The sequence below is a fragment of the Mirounga angustirostris genome, unplaced genomic scaffold (assembly GCF_029215605.1).
Source record: "Mirounga angustirostris isolate CCGP_5_RB_7025 unplaced genomic scaffold, mMirAng1.0.hap1 SCAF_7, whole genome shotgun sequence".
NCBI lineage: Eukaryota > Metazoa > Chordata > Mammalia > Carnivora > Phocidae > Mirounga > Mirounga angustirostris.
Window position 1 is genome coordinate 35,698,985 of NW_026991715.1, and position 17,435 is coordinate 35,716,419.

Genomic DNA, 17,435 nt, shown 5'->3' on the forward strand with positions numbered 1-17,435 from the left:
ATATGATGTGAGGTAGGGGGCATGTAATTTTAATTCCTGCTCAGCCTCTCAATAATCATGTACCCTTTGGTAAGTTCCTGAACATCTCTACGTTTCAATTTCCTCATTAATAAAGTGGGAATAACAGAGGGCGCCTGGGTGGCTCAGTTGGTTGGGCGACTGCCTTCGGCTCAGGTCATGATCCCAGGGTCCTGGGATCGAGTCCCGCATCGGGCTCCCTGCTCGGCGGGGAGCCTGCCTCTCCCTCTGACCCTCTCCTCTCTCATGCTGTTTCTCTCTCGCTCACTCTCCAATAAATAAATAAATAAAATCTTTAAAAAAAAAAAAGAAAAAAATAAATAAAGTGGGAATAACAAATAGTACCTAAAATCATAAGGTTATGGTGACGATAAAGAGAAAATGTACATAAAGCACTTAGCAGCGTGCTTGAAGCATCCTAACTGCTCCATAAACGTGGTAGTTATTACTGTTATAATATGAACAATGGGTAAATGCTTTCATAGAGGAGGTACCACAAAGACCGGCAGCATTTCTGAGAAAGAAACTGGGATGGGGGAGGCTTGCTTAGTCTACCTGGAGGAGCAGGTGTGGGATTGTTACGGGAGCGTCTGTCTTGGATAGACCACTGCCTCCCGTTCACCTCTAGGGATTGGCAAAAATTTTAATTCCCGGGCCCATCCCAGAACTACGGAAAGGAGCCCCCCGGGCACAGAATCTGCGTATGCATCAACTTCCCCAGACGCAAACTTATTTCCAGAGCGGGGTGTGCAGGGCGGTGACGGTGATCGCGCCGGCAGCGCCGCCTGTAGCCTCCAGGGGGCGGCCGAGGGCCCGGGGCGGTCACGGCGGCTGCGCGAAGCCCTCCCCAATCCGGGCCGCCCCAGCCGGATCCGCCCGGCTCAGCTGACAGCTCCCAACACGGAAGAGGCGGTGCCGAGCGCAGGTTGGAGCCCGGCGTCTGTAGGCCGGCGCGGCGGTGGCGGTGAGGGCGCCAGGGCGAGGGCGGAGGGCGGAACCTTCGGGCCCGGCACGGCGGGGTGGCCGGAAGGTACGGTGGGGACCGCGCTCCGGGCACGCGAGGCAGAGAAGAGCGGCCGGGCCGAGACTGCTCAGTGGGCCCGAGCCCCCCGAATCCTGGACGGGGCGTCCCCAGCCGGGCCGGGCTGAGATCCCACCCCACCTGGGGCGCTCAGAGGAGGAAGGGGAAGGTCCAGGCCCTGCTCGTTGGGGACGCCCGGGCCCGGCTCACACCTCCCACGTTCGTACAGCGCCCTCTGGGTCCAAGGGCTGGGGCAGGTAGCGAGGCTGGGGCTTGCCCCCTGGTTGTAGGTGAGTCGCACAGACAACGACTCAGCACGCCTGGTGGTGAGCCGGGGAGATACCCAAGGCGGCGTGCTGATTCCGGAGCTGGGCTGACCCCAGCTCTGCAGTTTGCACGGTGTGGCCTGGGAGAATGAGTAGGATTTTCCCAGGCGGGAGGGAAAGCCGGCGGAGGAGGGCTTCCCTCCCTGGTGTAGCGGCCTCCCGTTTGCCAAGGCTAATATTAAACTTGATGTCTATCTCTCATCTGATGGCGCCGGGGTGTATTCTTGTTCCTGGGTTACAGATGAAAAAACAGAGTGGTCTGAACCCAGATTTAGTTATCTATTAGCGGTGTGACCTTGGGCCCGAAAGGGACTTAAACTGTCGTTTTTCTCATCTGTGTAATGGAAGCAGTAAGAGGACTTGCTTCATGGAGTTGTGGGAATCTAACAGGAGTTAATGCATTTAAAGGGCTTAGCACAATGCCTGACACGGGCTTAAGAGCCCAGTAAGTATTACTTTTCTTGGTGTTATTGTGAATCCTGCTTCTAGTGGGATGTGGCAGAGCAGTCACTGAACCTTAAGATTCTGGTCCCCAGTTTCAGCACACTGCATCTCACACCCATTCAGTTCCATTTTTTCCCCCCAGTGTCAAACACAAGGCACTGCTAGATGGTGAGAACAACACACAGATGCATAAGATTTGATACTTGCCCTTAAGGAGCAAATGCAGTCTGGTGGTGCAAGTTCAGAAACTGCTATAATGCAAAGTGCGATGTGATAATGTCATAGGAAAGTTATAGTAAAAAAAAAAAATTGGCTGGATTTTTAAGGATGACATGTAATTGAAAATTTCTACATAGAATGGGGCCTTTGGACGTGGCTCTTGAAGGCTGAGTGGATAAAATGAAAATGAAATGTGGGTCTGCCATGTGAATTAAGGGACTGGGACCCGGTGACAGCTTTAGAAGCAGGGGTCTGGTGGGGTAGGTTATGAGGAGCTGTTTAGGGGAAACACTGCTTGGAGTAGAGCTTCTCAATCCTAGCTGCACTTAAGAATCACCTGGAGAGCTTGGATAACAATGCTTGATTTAATTGCTCTAGAATATGGCCTGGGTATTGAGAGTTTAAAACGCAGTTCTCCAGGTGATTCTAATGTGCAGACAAGATGGAGAACACTAACCTAAACCAGAATCATAAATTCATCTTTCACCCCATTTATAACTGTTCAAAGAGGAAGAAACAGAAACTTAATTACGTTATCATCACGCACTAAGTCTGGTAAAATTGTTTAAGATTAAATAAGTTAATGTGAAAGGACCTAATACAATATAGAGTAGATGCTCAGTAAATGTAAATGATTCTGAATTTCATTCTTAGCTTATTTGGGAGTCACACATCTGAGAATCTGGTTTAAAAATTACCGTTTCATATAATGTTTTTGCGTATAACTTCATAGTGTTCTTAGGGCTCTCCGTAACCCATCTATAGACCACCCTCCCCTTCCCCCTTACTTCCAGTTGAGAAGTCTGGCTCTAAAACTTCCAGAATAGAACTTAAAAGTGTGTATGTGTGCATGCATGTGCACCCTTTTGTTGTTTTGTTTTACATATCTTGCTGTCATGGTTAAATTGACCTAATGTTGAGTGTCCCTAGCAGGATTAATTCATTAGTAGGTGAGAGGAGAAACTGGAGGGGGATAGGAAATGAAGAAAGAGAAGAAGCTGAAGAGGAAAGAAGAAACAAAAACAAAAAACAAACCCAAGAAGATGTTTAGATGTTTGTTATGGGACTTGGTGTGCTCACATCACATATGACCTTGGTATTCCACCTTGGCTCCTCCCAGGGCTGAAGGCAGTCAGATAAGGCTTGTCTCATTGCTGGGGACTTGCGAATACCCCTTTAACCACGTTGCTCAGTTAGGCTCTCCTAGAGAAAGTAATATGCAGCTGTAGATTGGCACTATGTGTTAGGATGTGTTTGACTTAAGTGGTAATAACAGAAATTCAGAATTTAAATTTGGAGAGTGTCCTAACACCATCTTTTGTATTTTTTTTTTCTGCAGATGGCAGGATTTCTATAGTATATCTAGTATGAGTTCCAGATCTTGGCCTTTTATCCAACTTCAACAGTCTCATCTCCACCTTCTGGAGGATAAATGGGATTTGCATAAATTCCAAATTCTGAACTAAAAAACAGGCCGCATTGTTAATATCTTTTTCTTCTGGTTGTTATTAACAGGTACTAACTCACCTCAACTGGAACATGTCACTGTGTTCTGTTTGGGATAGGGATGCCGCTTAAGCAGAATCAAGATCATCTGGCAAAAAAATATGTTTTGAAAACGGAGTCATTTTAAATGAACTTGTTCAAATTTTGTAGTGTCACCTTTTATAATGTCCTAACTTTTCAGTTGTGTACATGTCAAATAAAAAAAAATTTTAGTTGAGAGGGGGCATATTTGCAAATCCAGTTATAGTCCAATATTTTATTTTATTTTATTTTATTTTTTAAGATTTTATTTATTTATTAGAATGAGATAGAGCATGAGAGGGGGGAGGGTCCAAGGGAGAAGCAGACTCCCTGCTGAGCAGGGAGCCCGATGCGGGACTCGATCCCAGGACTCCAGGATCATTATAGTCCAATATTTTAATTGACAGAATGGTAATTTGTTGTTGCCTTAATAAAGTAATTTTCATAGATTCTCATTACATATTTTTCTACATATACATTATCTGAAATTGTGGTGCATCTCTTAGTTGATGCGCTTAAAAAGCATCGATTTTACATTGTAATTGCAGCATATTTTCATTCTTAGTTTTGCCTAAAATAATGGTAAATCTTATAATTGTTTTGACAAAGTGTTGTATCTGACAAATTTAATGTTCCTTTGCTAGCCTCTCAATTATCTAACCTCTCCTATGGTATCTGTCTCTGTAGCGTTCTCTAGAACAGAGCGTTCTCAACTGGGTCCCCCCGCTGCACCCCTGGGGGGAGCACATTTGGCTATGTTGAGGGGGAGGCATGCTGTTGACATCTAGTAGGTTGAAGCCAGGAATGTTGGTACACATCCTGTAGGGCACAGGACAGCCTCCCACCACAAAGAATTATTTGTTCCAAAGTGTCAATAGTACCGAGGTTGAGAAAACCTGCCCTAGAGATTTCTGTGCATTTAAAAAATTTGTTGATTTTTAGGAAGTATATCACATATACTTTAATCTTTCTGTGAGCAAGGCACTTTGCTGGTTTGGTGGGCAAGTCAAAATAATTTGTGATTTGTCCTTTTTTTTTTTTTTTTTAAAGATTTATTTGTTATTTTAGAGAGAGAGCTTGAGCAGGAGGGGCAGGCGGTGAGGGAGGGAGAAACTCAAGCCGACTCCAAGCTGACATTGGAGCCTGATGCAGGGCTCAGTCCCACGACCCTGGGATCACTACCTGAGCCGAAACCGAGAGTCAGAAGCTTAACCGACTATGCCACCCAGGTGCCCCAATGATTGGTACTTTTTAAAAATTTTTTTTAATTGTGCTTTTTTCCCCTAAATCAGTTATACCTAACTGATGAAGTCAGCAATTAAAAGCACCACAACCATCATTTTTGAAAAAGCTGTTACTATTGCGAAGCTACTAGAATATTAGATATGCCTTATCCTTTCTAGTTTAGCAGAAAAGTGAGAAATTTGATTCTTTGCAGTTGTTTGTGAAGAACTTTACCTTTTTTTTTTTTTTTTTTTGGTGCCACTAGACTTTTCCAAACTCTGTGCCTTTTCTATTCTTAACTAATTTGAATGATTGTCTTCAGCTCCTCAGAAAATTAAATGTCGTCAGAAGATCGAGAAGCTCAGGAGGATGAATTGCTGGCCCTGGCGAGTATTTATGATGGAGATGAATTTAGAAAAGCAGAGTCTGTGCAAGGTGGAGAAACCAGGATCTATTTGGACTTGCCACAAAATTTCAAGATATTTGTGAGCGGTTAGTTAATAAGATTCTCTTAAACAGATTTTTCTAAATGTTATTCTCAGTTTCTTAAGTGTTCCCTGAATTATTTGCCATCTTGTGTTTATAGGCATTAGTGGTAGATGGTAGTATTACAGATTGAATGCATGTTTCTATTTTAATTGAAAATTGGACTACAGGTCAGTAGTTCTCAATTTGATTCGCCTTTTGACCACTGAATTGGGATATTATCCTGCATATTTCATGCATTCTAATCGTCCAACTAGCAGTTTATCAGCAATGAATCATTGGCTGTTAAATAGGGACAATAAAAGAGAAAAAGACATAATGTATGTGAAAACGCTTGGAAGGTTTTAAAGTACCATGGTGGTTGTTAATACCATTTGGTTTCCAGAATCATTTCAACTACCATAAACCTGTGACATATGCTGTTACTCTGTGACCTTTTGCTTCAGAAAAAAACCCAAACTGCTGCTTTTGATACAAACTCACAGAAGACTTTGGCGCACACTTTCTCAAAAAGTTTCTGCTATAAAGGCATTGAGTAAAGAAAGTAAGTGTGATACTTTAAAATGAAACTTTGATTGTGAGAGTGTTGTGTGCTGTATCTTGCCCTCAAGCCTGAGATCATTGTGTTGGCACAGATTCTCCCAGCTATGATTCATGGATAGTTGGCACATGCCGCTCTAAATTGGTCGTGGCTCTTTAATAGAAATAAATGTCCTTTTCTCTAGATTGTGTCTGTAATCATCTGTAAAACAACAACAAAAAGAAAACATTGGTGTATTACTTGCTTATTAGTGTTAGGAATTGTACTGAAAAGCGTATATGAGAATGAGTTATGTGTCTTCATTAGAAATTTCATGGTGCTTAGTAGATTTCTCCAGGGCTTACAAGATTTTTTTTTTTAAGGTGGTGGCTACGAAGTGAAAATTAGGAAATAGAAAGTGCTTTGGGGGAGGGTTTTTATCCCCTCAACTAAAGCATTAGTCTTTCTTGAGCACCGCTCAACAGTAATGGACACTCAAGTGCTGACCAACTGATTCTTTCTAATCTTTGTTTTTGGTTCAGGCAATTCAAATGAGTGTCTCCAGAATGGTGGCTTTGAATACACCATTTGCTTTCTGCCTCCACTTGTGCTGAACTTTGAACTGCCACCAGATTATCCATCCTCCTCCCCACCTTCATTCACACTTAGTGGCAAATGGCTGTCACCAACTCAGGTTAGACCCGAAACTTAATTTCTCTTATCCATTTTTAGAAACTTTTAAAAATCATCTTTAATTGAGGACTACTTTGATGATCTTGAATACAGTGCATGAAGAACAAATGGCTTTGATTTTGTAATTTTTTTCCCCTTGCCTTCATGAATCCTAATGTTAATGAATTGAAAATGTTGGGTGTTTTGGAAAGGAATGGCAATGATTAGGATGACTAATCACTATGAATTGCAGTAGGAATAATTTTTAAGCAAGTATATATGTTTTTCCCTATCTTGCTATTTTCCCATTTAATCTGCATTGTAATAGGGACGATAAGGTCCTCCTCATTTTCCTTAGATGTTGGTATTACTTTTTTTTCTGAGTTTCTTATCCATTCCTTAAATGAAAGATTTAACTGTAATTAGGAGGGCTAAAATTGAGCTGATGTAGTTAGAATAAACAGAGTTCCTAAGTAAACATAGTAAGTGCTTTTAGTTTTAGAGATCTGTGTATTAATAACAAATAATTGTTGACTGGTCTCCCATGGATGTAAATGCACACAGATAGAAATGTGTATGATTCCTACATCTCCTCTCTCATGAACCTCGTATTTATGAAGCCTTCATTTCCTCCAGCTTACATATCCTTTTCTTGTAACAACCTCGGCTCTTGATTGAGATGTAAATATGACTTGAAGCTAATATAAAGTACTCTGGGATAGATAATGGATCAATAGCAGCTACTTTTCTGGAAGTCATGATGAAGATTGATAGGCTGATGTATATTAAGACAAAAGCTGTCAGAGTTACTTGACCTCAAGGAACAGCTTGTCAGTTTTTCCCTTTTGATCCATGGAGTTTTCATTCTACCCCACTGGCCAGTCTAATCTTTCAGATGAGAGTCCTTTTGTAAAATTGAGCTTATGGTTTAAAAACAAAATTTAATTTTAAGAAAGGATAATACATGTCGAATAAAAAAGGAGTATTACCTAACATTCTGATAACTGTGCCAGAGGAAATATATGCAAGACAGTGGATTATTTGCCCAAGAATAATATCAAGGCTGTTTGACATTTAGATCACAGAGAGTTGACTGAATTATTTAGATATTGATAATCTCATTTCTCCAGAGAGCTCTTGATACTTTATATCCATGCATGTGTGCACATGCCTACACAGAGGCGCAAAACAAGGACCGATTCACTGAGAGTGTGGTTGCAGTTTCAGATTCCAGCCAAGCAGCATCTACATACTGCTGGGTTTTGGGAGTGTGAGGAGAAGAGAGTTGTTCATTATTCTATGTGTTACAGCTGAAATTACAATAGGATCCTCTATCAGATAAATTCTTGTGCATATGATTGACGTTTTAATTGGCCTCATATTCCTTCTTGGTTCGATTCTTGTTGTTTGCTGGGCCCTGATTCCTTGACATTGTGAATCTCACCTGTTGATAGAGAAGTTGACACATAGTCCTGTCTTTCCCTGGATTGGGTTTGGTACAGAGAAGGGAAGTGAGGTTAGCCTCATAGTATTTTCCATTATACTTCGCCCACTATATATACAAACATAGTCTCTCTCTTATTCTTTTCCTCTTTCAATTCCCCTGACCTCACATTTATGTGCACCCCAGCTGCCTCTTTTGAGAGTGGCTGGAAAAGAGGATGGAGGAGAATGGCTTCTTCATTGGACTTGGTGGCTCAAATAGCACTCAGAGCTCCCCATTTAGTATTTAATAAATTTTACACATTTCAGCAGGTTTCTCAGAAGTATGATTGATCTTAGAAGCATATTCATGTAAATGTGAGAAAGCGTTTTGCATGGTATTTAACATAATAAGTTTTAAGTTCAGGAAGTGTTTATGTTTGTGCCTATGTAGGGTTTAGTGAATGGCACTCTGTAGAGCAAGGAATAGAAAATGTGGTCCTTTTTCACTTGTTATTTAAATTTACACAATTTGTCTGCATCTGGAAGGCTTATTTTTTATGTTTAGCTAAAAAGAAAAGCTGCTTATAATTCCTGAGCTCTACTTACCAATATTTTACATTTCTAATGGAAAATCCTCTTATATTTCCCTTTCAAATTGAACAAACCACCTTTAAAGAGGAAAAGTCAAAGTAGTTTAAACTTTGGTTGCTTAGCTTAGGAAGTGAGAAACCACATTGAGGGCTTATAATCATGTCCAGGTCTGTCTCCATATCAGTCTGTCTCCCTCCATTAACCAGGATCTCATGTAAGCCCAGATTGCTTAGTTAAAACCAGCTTGTGAATCTGACTAACGAGGATTCTGAGGTTGGATTCTGTTAGTGATTCTTTCACATGAGTTGGCTTTTTTTTTTTTTTTTTTAAGATTTTTTAAATTTATTTGACAGAGAGAGATACAGCGAGAGAGGGAACACAAGCAGGGGGAGTGGGAGAGGGAGAAGCAGGCTTCCCGCCGAGCAGGGAGCCTGATGCGGGGCTCAATCCCAGGACCCCGGGATCATGACCTGAGCCGAGGGCAGACGCTTAACGACTGAGCCACCCAGGCGCCCCACATGAGTTGGCTTTTTGATGGGACTGAAAAAGTTAAGAATTAATACTTGGATGATGTTTTTAAACTGCTCTCCTTCTAACCATTATGCAGGGTACCTACAGGAGTAGGACTCCAAAGGAATAGAAGTAGTTCATTTTAGAGGTCCATCTTTTTCTCCTGCATGAGATAGGTAGCAATACTAAAACAACAAATACAGACAAAATCCTTCATTTCAGTGGCTCATATGTAAACCTATAGTCTTGCTCTTTCTCTCATTTTCAGGTTACTTCTTTTAGCTTCTTACTGTGCGTTCTGCTGTGACTCATGTTGTTGAATAGTGGAAGAAGTGCTCCACTAAGATCATGTTAGGAGTTGTAAGGGCTTAGCTTAGAAGTTAAAAAGATTTCAAGAGAAATGAGGAGTTGACAGTATCTTCACCTTTCCACACTCACCAGCACCCTCCTGTGCTCTCTCCTAGCTCTCTGCTCTCTGCAAGCACTTAGACAACCTGTGGGAAGAACACCGTGGCAGTGTGGTCCTGTTTGCTTGGATGCAGTTTCTTAAGGAAGAGACCCTAGCATACCTGAATATTGTCTCTCCGTTTGAGCTCAAGATGGGTTCTCAGAAAAAGGTGCAGAGAAGGACGGCTCAAGCCTCTCCCAACACAGAGCTAGATTTTGGAGGAGCTGCTGGATCGGCTGCGGATCAAGAGGAGGCTGTGGATGAGAGGGCTGTACAGGATGTGGAATCGCTGTCGAGTCTGATCCAGGAAATTTTGGACTTTGACCAAGCTCAGCAGATAAAATGCTTTAACAGTAAATTGTTCCTGTGCAGTATCTGTTTCTGTGAGAAGCTGGGTAGTGAATGCATGTACTTCTTGGAGTGCAGGCATGTGTACTGCAAAGCCTGTCTGAAGGACTACTTTGAAATCCAGATCAGAGATGGCCAAGTTCAGTGCCTCAACTGCCCAGAACCCAAGTGCCCTTCGGTGGCCACTCCTGGTCAGGTAATCCTCTACTCTGCTGGTAGCCGCTTCCTGATTCTCTTTCACAAAGGGAGGCATCTTCTCAGGAGCTTCCTTGATAGGGCTCCTCAGGGCCTGCTGAGGCCTTAGAGCCAGACCGCAAGTAGTTTCAATGTATCCATCAAGAATGCCTTGGTCTAGGGGCGCCCGGGTGGCTCAGTCGTTAAGCGTCTGCCTTCAGCTCAGGTCATGATTCCAGGGTCCTGGGATCGAGCCCCATGATGGGCTCCCTGTTCTGCGGGAAGCCTGCTTCTCCCTCTCCCACTCGCCCTGCTTGTGTTCCCTCTCTCTGTCAAATAAATAAAATCTTTAAAAAAAAGAATGCCTTGGTCTTACTCAGCTGTTGAAGCAAATGTAAATGCTTCCCCTGCTGGCCTTGGCATGAGCAGTTCTTGGCAGGGATGAGTGTCAGAAAAGTAATTATAACGTGTTCTGGTGATTTACTTTATCTGCTGGGATCCCATCAACCTTAGAGAATCACTAGCCTGCCTTTGTGTGAGGTTGGGATCCAAAGGACATATTCCTTGGAATGGTGAACAGAATCAGGGACAGCATCCTTGGTTTGACCTTTTTTTTTTTTTAAATCAACTTTATTAACCCATAAATGTACCCATTTAAAGTGTACAGTCTGCTTAGCTTTGACACACGTGTAGACCCATGTAGCCACCATCTCAGTCAAGGTATAGACTTGGCCACATTTGGTTTGATTTTGAAGTAAGAGAGTTTTAGTTCATGTGCATCTAGTTGGCACCAGCATTTTAAGGATATCCTCAGAATCAGAACTGGTTGGGAAATCCTCACATTAATGTGTTTTCTATTTCCCTCCAGGTCAAAGAGCTAGTGGAAACAGAGTTATTTGCCCGTTACGACCGCCTTCTCCTCCAGTCCACCTTGGACCTGATGGCGGATGTGGTGTACTGTCCTCGCCCGTGCTGCCAGTTGCCTGTGATGCAGGAGCCCGGCTGCACCATGGGCATCTGCTCCAGTTGCAATTTTGCCTTCTGTACCTTGTGCAGATTGACTTACCACGGGGTCTCTCCGTGTAAGGTGACTGCAGGTGAGTTGTCCCTGTGTGAACTCGACTCTCCTGTCCTGTGCACGTGCGTACACACACACACACACCGATTTGGAATTGTTCATTCAACAGGTATTTTTGTTTCAGTTACTGTCCTAGGCTCTGGAGATAGGGTAGTGACCAAATACCCTCATGGAACTTAAATTTTAATGGCGGAGACAGGCAAACAATATAAGAATATTAGATGGTCATTAAGTGCTATGGAGGAAAAAAAAGGAAATCAGGGACAGGATATGAAATGTTCTGAAGTGGCTTGGGATTTTACTTAGGGAAATAAAGGGAAGACCTCAGTGGTAAAGTGGTTTGAATAAAGACTTGAAAGAACTAAGGAAACAAGCGTGGAGTTGGCTGGCGGGGGTGGGGGGAGGGGAACATGACAGAGAAGGAATGGCAAAGTAGTTTCTATCTATGAACATGGGATAATGCAGCTCCTGGTTGGCCGATGCAAGACCGTCTTAGCTGCCACCCTTGTTTCCATGGCACGTACGTCTGATCAGCCATCAGGTTCTTTATCATTGAGTCCAGGAAAGCCTCAGAATCTTCCTCAACCTTTAGTGCTTCAGAAGCATTTATTGAAGCGGCTAAGGAGGTGAAACCTATTTGTAATTCTGATCTAAACAGGGATTGAGAAATCAGGCCTCTGACCTCAGTTTAACTGGACTTTGATAGCTTAGTCTTTCTTATACTAACATGATAATAGCTATTTCACAGGGTTATTTTAAGGATCAAATAAACTATCATAGTGCTACTTGAAGCTCGAATTGTTCTTAACACTGGTCTGTGACAAGATAAAGAAATGGAGAGTCAGGGCTAAAAAGTTACAGCGATTTCACAGAGTAATTTTATGTCAAATCTCATAAAAATTTAAGCTTATGCTTCTTGTCCTTTTATAATTTTTCTAATAATTCATTTGATTGTATTTTGCAAAAGTTTTGGTCCTTGGCAGAGTGGTGGGGGAAAAAACTGGTCCTTTACCACGGATAGTTTGAGAATAACGGGCTAATCTAGGTAAAATGCAAAATAGTAACTGTTAATGTCATTATTACGATAGTTACTAATTGCGCCTATTACCAGAGTGTTACTACCTCCAACAGAGTAACCCTGACTGATTCTTCCAGTTGCCTAGAGCTGAGTCTTGTAGTGGGTATGGGCAGATGGGATGGAGAATTGCTTTAGACTTCTGTAACCTTATCATCGAGAGGATGAAGTACGTATGTCTCAGGTGTTTCACGGCCTTTGTGGAAGAAATCAAAGAAGCTTGGGGGCTTCAGCAAAATTAAGAATCTCTTTATCTGTATGTGTATATATCTGTACATATTAGATACTACTATATAAAATATATGAACTACTAACAATTATTTTGAGAACGTTAGAGCAATAATCTTTGTCCTTAAGAAATCTGGGAACACAAAAATGCTTTGAATTTTTAGAGGGATAAAAACAACAGGATAAAAAGATACATGTGTGCTCCATCTAATTAGAGGTGATGGAGCCATGGGAGTGCACAGTACAGAGAAAGAAATCTTCCCCAAAAGATCCATGGCATAAAAAGGGAGTCAGACGTCTAAATAGTACAGGAGAGTAAACTAATAAAACAACTACAACACTATTGAGAGACGTCTTCAGTTAATCGTGTTGAAGAATTAAGGTGATAGAACGTGAACAAAAGCCTTTGTCTACAAGTAAAGCCCTTGTGAATGGCTGCCTGTTCCATCTGAGTTAAGTGATAGAACCAGTGCAGTGAGGTAGAAAAATAGGGGAAAGTTTGACAGGAGGAACTTTTGCAGTACCTGTGGGTGGTAAATTTTAGTCACTGACTTTTTTTAATCTACAGAATTGAACAGTCTTTGCTCTTGAGCCAAAGATGCTTTTGTTTACTTGGTAGGCCTTGTTACTGTCAGATGATGAATGATGCTGACTTCGTGGAAAATCAGTGTCTCTTTCAACCTTTGTGTCTTTTAGCTAAGTCAGTCTTTAACTGTGTGCTACTAGTTGCCAAAATGTGCCAACATTAATAAGTCAGAATCAACAAAAAAGATGACCTCTTATTCTAACACCTTGCACGAGTCCACCTTCTCTAGCTAGCGCGTTCTTTTGCGTTCTTTGTCATTTGTACGTGTGTCATTTTTACCTAGGTACAACCTAAATGTGCCCTTTTCTGGATTCTGTAATGAGTATTTTAATTGAGTTGTAGCCATCTCATAAGTTTTTAATAACTAAATATGTCATTAAATGGCTCTTTCACATGTGGCTATTCCCTTGGACATTTAATTTGTTTGCCATTGTTATAGGCATCTCAATGCTTATAACTGTACTTTGGATTATTTCCTCATGATTAAAGTTCCAGTAATAGCATTATTGAATAATCAGAGGTTATGACCATTTTTTAATGGTTCTTAGTCAGCTTTGCAAAGTTGTATAAAAGTTAATTTTCCATTTCACTTTCCAGAGAAATTAATGGACTTACGAAATGAGTACCTGCAAGCAGATGAGGCCAATAAAAGATTTTTGGAACAGAGGTATGGTAAGAGGGTGATTCAGAAGGCACTGGAAGAGATGGAAAGTAAGGAATGGCTAGAAAAGAACTCAAAGAGCTGCCCGTGCTGTGGGACTCCCATAGAGGTAAAGGTTTGGGCCGGACTTGGCAGACAGACTTACAGGCTTATTAGGATTGCCTTAAGAAGCCTATTAATTTTATGACTAAGAAAGCACATTTATTAAACCTTCTTACTTGTAAAATGCATATTCACTAGTAAATATTGTTACTGACCTTAAATGTATGTAGACTTACCTTTTTAAAATGCTTTCATAGATTGAAAATTGTTCACACATTTTATCCATAACAAAATTGAATGGGTTATGAGAAAGCCCTAGTAGAGCTACAATTAACTCTTAACTCATCTACATGATAAAAAAAAAGAAATCAAGCCTGACTTCTTAGAACTGTTTATCTGGAACTTAACACACCTGCTTAAGAACTATAAATTTAGGAAATGAAGACATTTTCCTATTAATCTGAGCCAAAACAGACATTTAAATCTATATTGCTTCTTGATAAAATCGTAGTATGTTTTAAAGTTGGAATTTATCTTTGCATTTGGTTCTCCTATTCCAATCCATTATATCTGAACCGTACCTGGTGGTGATTCCCCAGTTACTCTATTAAGGAGACTGGCATTCTGTTTAACCACGTCAGACATGCTTCAGCCCTATATTACAGTGGAGGACTTGGTACCAAGTGTTTACTTAGATTTGTGTAAAAAGTTTAAAGTCACACATATTAAATCCAGGCATTTTAATACTAATTTACACATTGGGCTTATAATGTACATGTTTGGTTTGTGTCTACTGTTAAACAGAAAAGATTTGGGGAAGTATCTAGTTGTAGGTACACCTGCTAAATATTTGCTGTATTTTACTTGCAACAGAGGAAAGCATTTCATAGTTACAGTGTGTTACCTGTATGACTCAGCCCTGCATGGGGAAAAAGGAGATGACGAGGAGAAGGTTGTACTCGGTCTTTTTGGCATGTGCTTTTCTCTTTTGCTTTTATGGCCTTGATATTATTCTCTTTCTTTTCCACCAGAAATTAGATGGATGTAACAAGATGACATGTACCGGCTGTATGCAATATTTCTGCTGGATTTGCATGGGTTCTCTCTCTAGAGCAAACCCTTATAAACATTTCACTGATCCTGCTTCCCCGTGTTTTAACCGGTATGTATACGCCATCCTCTGGTCTCAGCAGCAGTTTTTGGTACTCATTTGTAGACCACTTTGCTTAGAGAATTCTCTTACATATTTTCTTACACATATGGTCTTTTATATTTTCTTGAAAGTGAGTTTATGATGAAAAATATGCTATCTGGAAATTTTCTTTTTTATCTTCAACTTATAGTGAACATTTTTAAACATACAGAAGAGGTAAAAGTTGAAAGAGTATGATTAGTAGGATACCGTCTACCAAAATGAACAAGTGATAATATTTTGTCATATTTGTTTTCTAATACTTGATCCTAAGTTGGAGATAGGATGCTTTATCTCTAAATACTTCCACATTGTCTCCTAAGATAAGAAAATTCTTCTACATAACAACAATACTTAAATTGAACAATGATGGCATACTATCATCTAATAAACATGTTTTCAAACTTCCCAGTTATCCCTAAAAAATCTTTTAAAGCTGTTTTACTGAACCAGGATATAATCAAGTTCAAACATTTCATTTGGTTCTGTCTCTCCAGTCTCTTAATATAGAAGAGTTTTGCCCACCTTTTTTCATATGTGTTGAGGGGAACATTGACATTTGAGAGAGCCCAGGCCACTTGTCCTTAGAGAACATCTTACTTTCTAGAGTTTTGCTTCTCCCTGTTGTCTTTTAGTTTCTCTGCCCTCTCTATTTCCTGTAAATTGGAAGTTAGATCTAGACTGAGTTTGATTAGATTCTGAGTAACATTTTTGACAAGCATACTTGTGTGCTTCATACTGTATCACATTAGGTCCATAATGTCAGGCTGCCCCACGTTAGTATGCCGCTCAATTCTATTGTTTGCTCCACTGTAAATGTAAGTTTTCTTTTTTGTTGTTAGTAAGTAATCTCTGGGGTGATTTCTTGGCACAGTGAATATCCTGTTTTTCAACAGCTCTGATTTCAGCATCAGTTGATGACCTTTGTGAAGAGGCATCTGTCTAGTATCTACAGTCATTGGTGTTACTAAATTGGTGTTACGTTGACTACAGTCAATGTCTGTGAATCATTGTAAATCTAGTGTTGAAAATTGCATAAATTTTAGGTAACATAGGGAAGGAAAACAAGTTGGCAGCTATAAAACATTATACCAGAGGAGAGCACAAGGACAATGAAGCAGAGAGTAGAGTGATTCACATGTAATAGAGTTAACGGTGGTTTGGAAGAGTTCCCCTTCTAGATTGCCTGACTTCCCCAATCCTGGCTTAATTCCATTTACTGTGTACATTGAGTATCAGTTTTTTGAAACCCACTTACAATTATTGTTAATCCTTGGCCCTAGAGAGGTTGTCTGGATCTGAAAAGGGCTATTCTTGTAAACTTTAAGACGGCTTGTTCAGAGGGAGCCGGATTTCAGCCCTCCCCAGTGTAGTGATTAAAGGAAAGGAAAAGATACACAAAGATGTTTTCAGAAGAGTACAGAAAGTAATTTTGAGAGAAGGAAAGAGATGATACTGAGTTTTTCCCAAGTGCCTACAAATGTACCTTATTTTATGCTTCCAGGTTGTTCCATGCTGTGGATGTTAATGGAGATATTTGGGAAGATGAGATTGAAGACTAGTTAACTCCGCCTACTCAAGATAAGGAAGTGGAATGGTTTGCCCTAATCTTTTGTCGAGTACACAAAGTAACTTTGCAGGATATTTAGGGTACTGTTAATTCACTCTGCCTTTGTAGAAGATGTGGGAGAACGAGGTTTATATTTTCGTGTGGTACTACTGATTAAGGCACATTCTTATGTTTTTCAGTGTAACATAGAGAACATTATAAGCCAAAGGTTCAGAAAATGAAAACTAGAGAATATTAAATACTACAGTGTGCCCAACGCTCTGAATAGTTAAAAAGTAAATATTTATTTTCTTCCCCAAGCTCTAGGTGAGGAGAGGAGTAAAGCATTAAAATTACAGTCCTTTTTATCTGAAAGCATCCCTCTAAGGCATTGTGTGGGAGTCCCCTCAGTACTACTACTTATAACTGGGCTGGGTAGAAAGAAGCCTTATTAAAATTGTACTGAGAACCTGATCTCATTAACTCCATGTTACATTCCTTTGAACCTACGTTTCTGCCAAGTTAGTTTTCTTTGGAGGAAGCCCTTTACTCTGTAACTGATTGGATGGCCCAGTGTCATTTTGATCTACTGCTTTTCAGAATAGAAATTTATAGATAATTTAAAAAATATATTTAATGCCACAAACACTGTGGGTCACGTGGTATTTATTAGTGGTGTGCAGTCCACTGGTTTTGAGCCAAGTCTAGGATTTAATGATACTGGCCCAGAAGAATGTCAGTCCCATTCAGCTCTTCTGGGCCATAGAGCCTAGATCCAAAATGGCTTGTCTTTGCTACCTTTTGTTCTACCTTCTCTCCCTTCACTCTTACCCTACCTTCCATCTGTAAGGACAATTTTAATATTAACTCCAGCAGCTCATATTTTTATTTCTGCTGGAGTAAGAAAAAGCCAAGTATATTCCCAAGCTGAACAAGCTGTACTTTCTTGAATTACCTCCATTTTGAACTCCACACCATTGTAGCTCCAGTCCTCATTTTCTGGATTCTTTTTAAAAGGTCTTCTCTAATGAGCTACGGAAATTTGGCTTCCTACCCTTTTTTGTAACAGCA

The 17,435-nt window shown here is 40.7% G+C and overlaps 1 protein-coding gene across 11 annotated transcripts; it reads left to right on the forward strand.

Annotated features, from left to right (window-relative positions):
• The first annotated feature begins 883 nt into the window (after positions 1 to 883).
• On the forward strand, positions 884 to 17,012 carry RNF14 (ring finger protein 14). Of its 11 annotated transcripts, none has more exons than XM_045894278.3 (9): positions 884 to 982; positions 3,368 to 3,543; positions 5,102 to 5,271; positions 6,328 to 6,479; positions 9,448 to 9,975; positions 10,822 to 11,050; positions 13,518 to 13,690; positions 14,655 to 14,785; positions 16,320 to 17,012. In XM_045894278.3, the coding sequence occupies exons 3-9, from the start codon at positions 5,118 to 5,120 to the stop codon at positions 16,375 to 16,377; spliced, it is 1,425 nt and encodes a 474-aa protein (XP_045750234.1). In that variant the 5' UTR covers positions 884 to 982; positions 3,368 to 3,543; positions 5,102 to 5,117; the 3' UTR covers positions 16,378 to 17,012. The 11 variants fall into 11 exon arrangements, with proteins under 11 accessions (XP_045750234.1, XP_045750226.1, XP_064452144.1 ...); XM_045894270.3 differs by having other exon boundaries at positions 918 to 1,048; XM_045894259.3 differs by lacking the exon at positions 884 to 982 and adding an exon at positions 1,055 to 1,329.
• The last annotated feature ends 423 nt before the right edge of the window (positions 17,013 to 17,435 follow it).

What these genes read in the sequence shown, in the direction of transcription:
- RNF14 (XM_045894278.3), top strand. Translation starts at nt 5,118, where the DNA reads ATGTCGTCAGAAGATCGAGAAGCTCAGGAGGATGAATTGCTGGCCCTG. An exon ending in TTTCAAGATATTTGTGAGCG is followed by an intron (nt 5,272 to 6,327) that starts GTTAGTTAATAA and finishes TTTTTGGTTCAG; the next exon opens with GCAATTCAAATGAGTGTCTC. An exon ending in AATGGCTGTCACCAACTCAG is followed by an intron (nt 6,480 to 9,447) that starts GTTAGACCCGAA and finishes GCTCTCTCCTAG; the next exon opens with CTCTCTGCTCTCTGCAAGCA.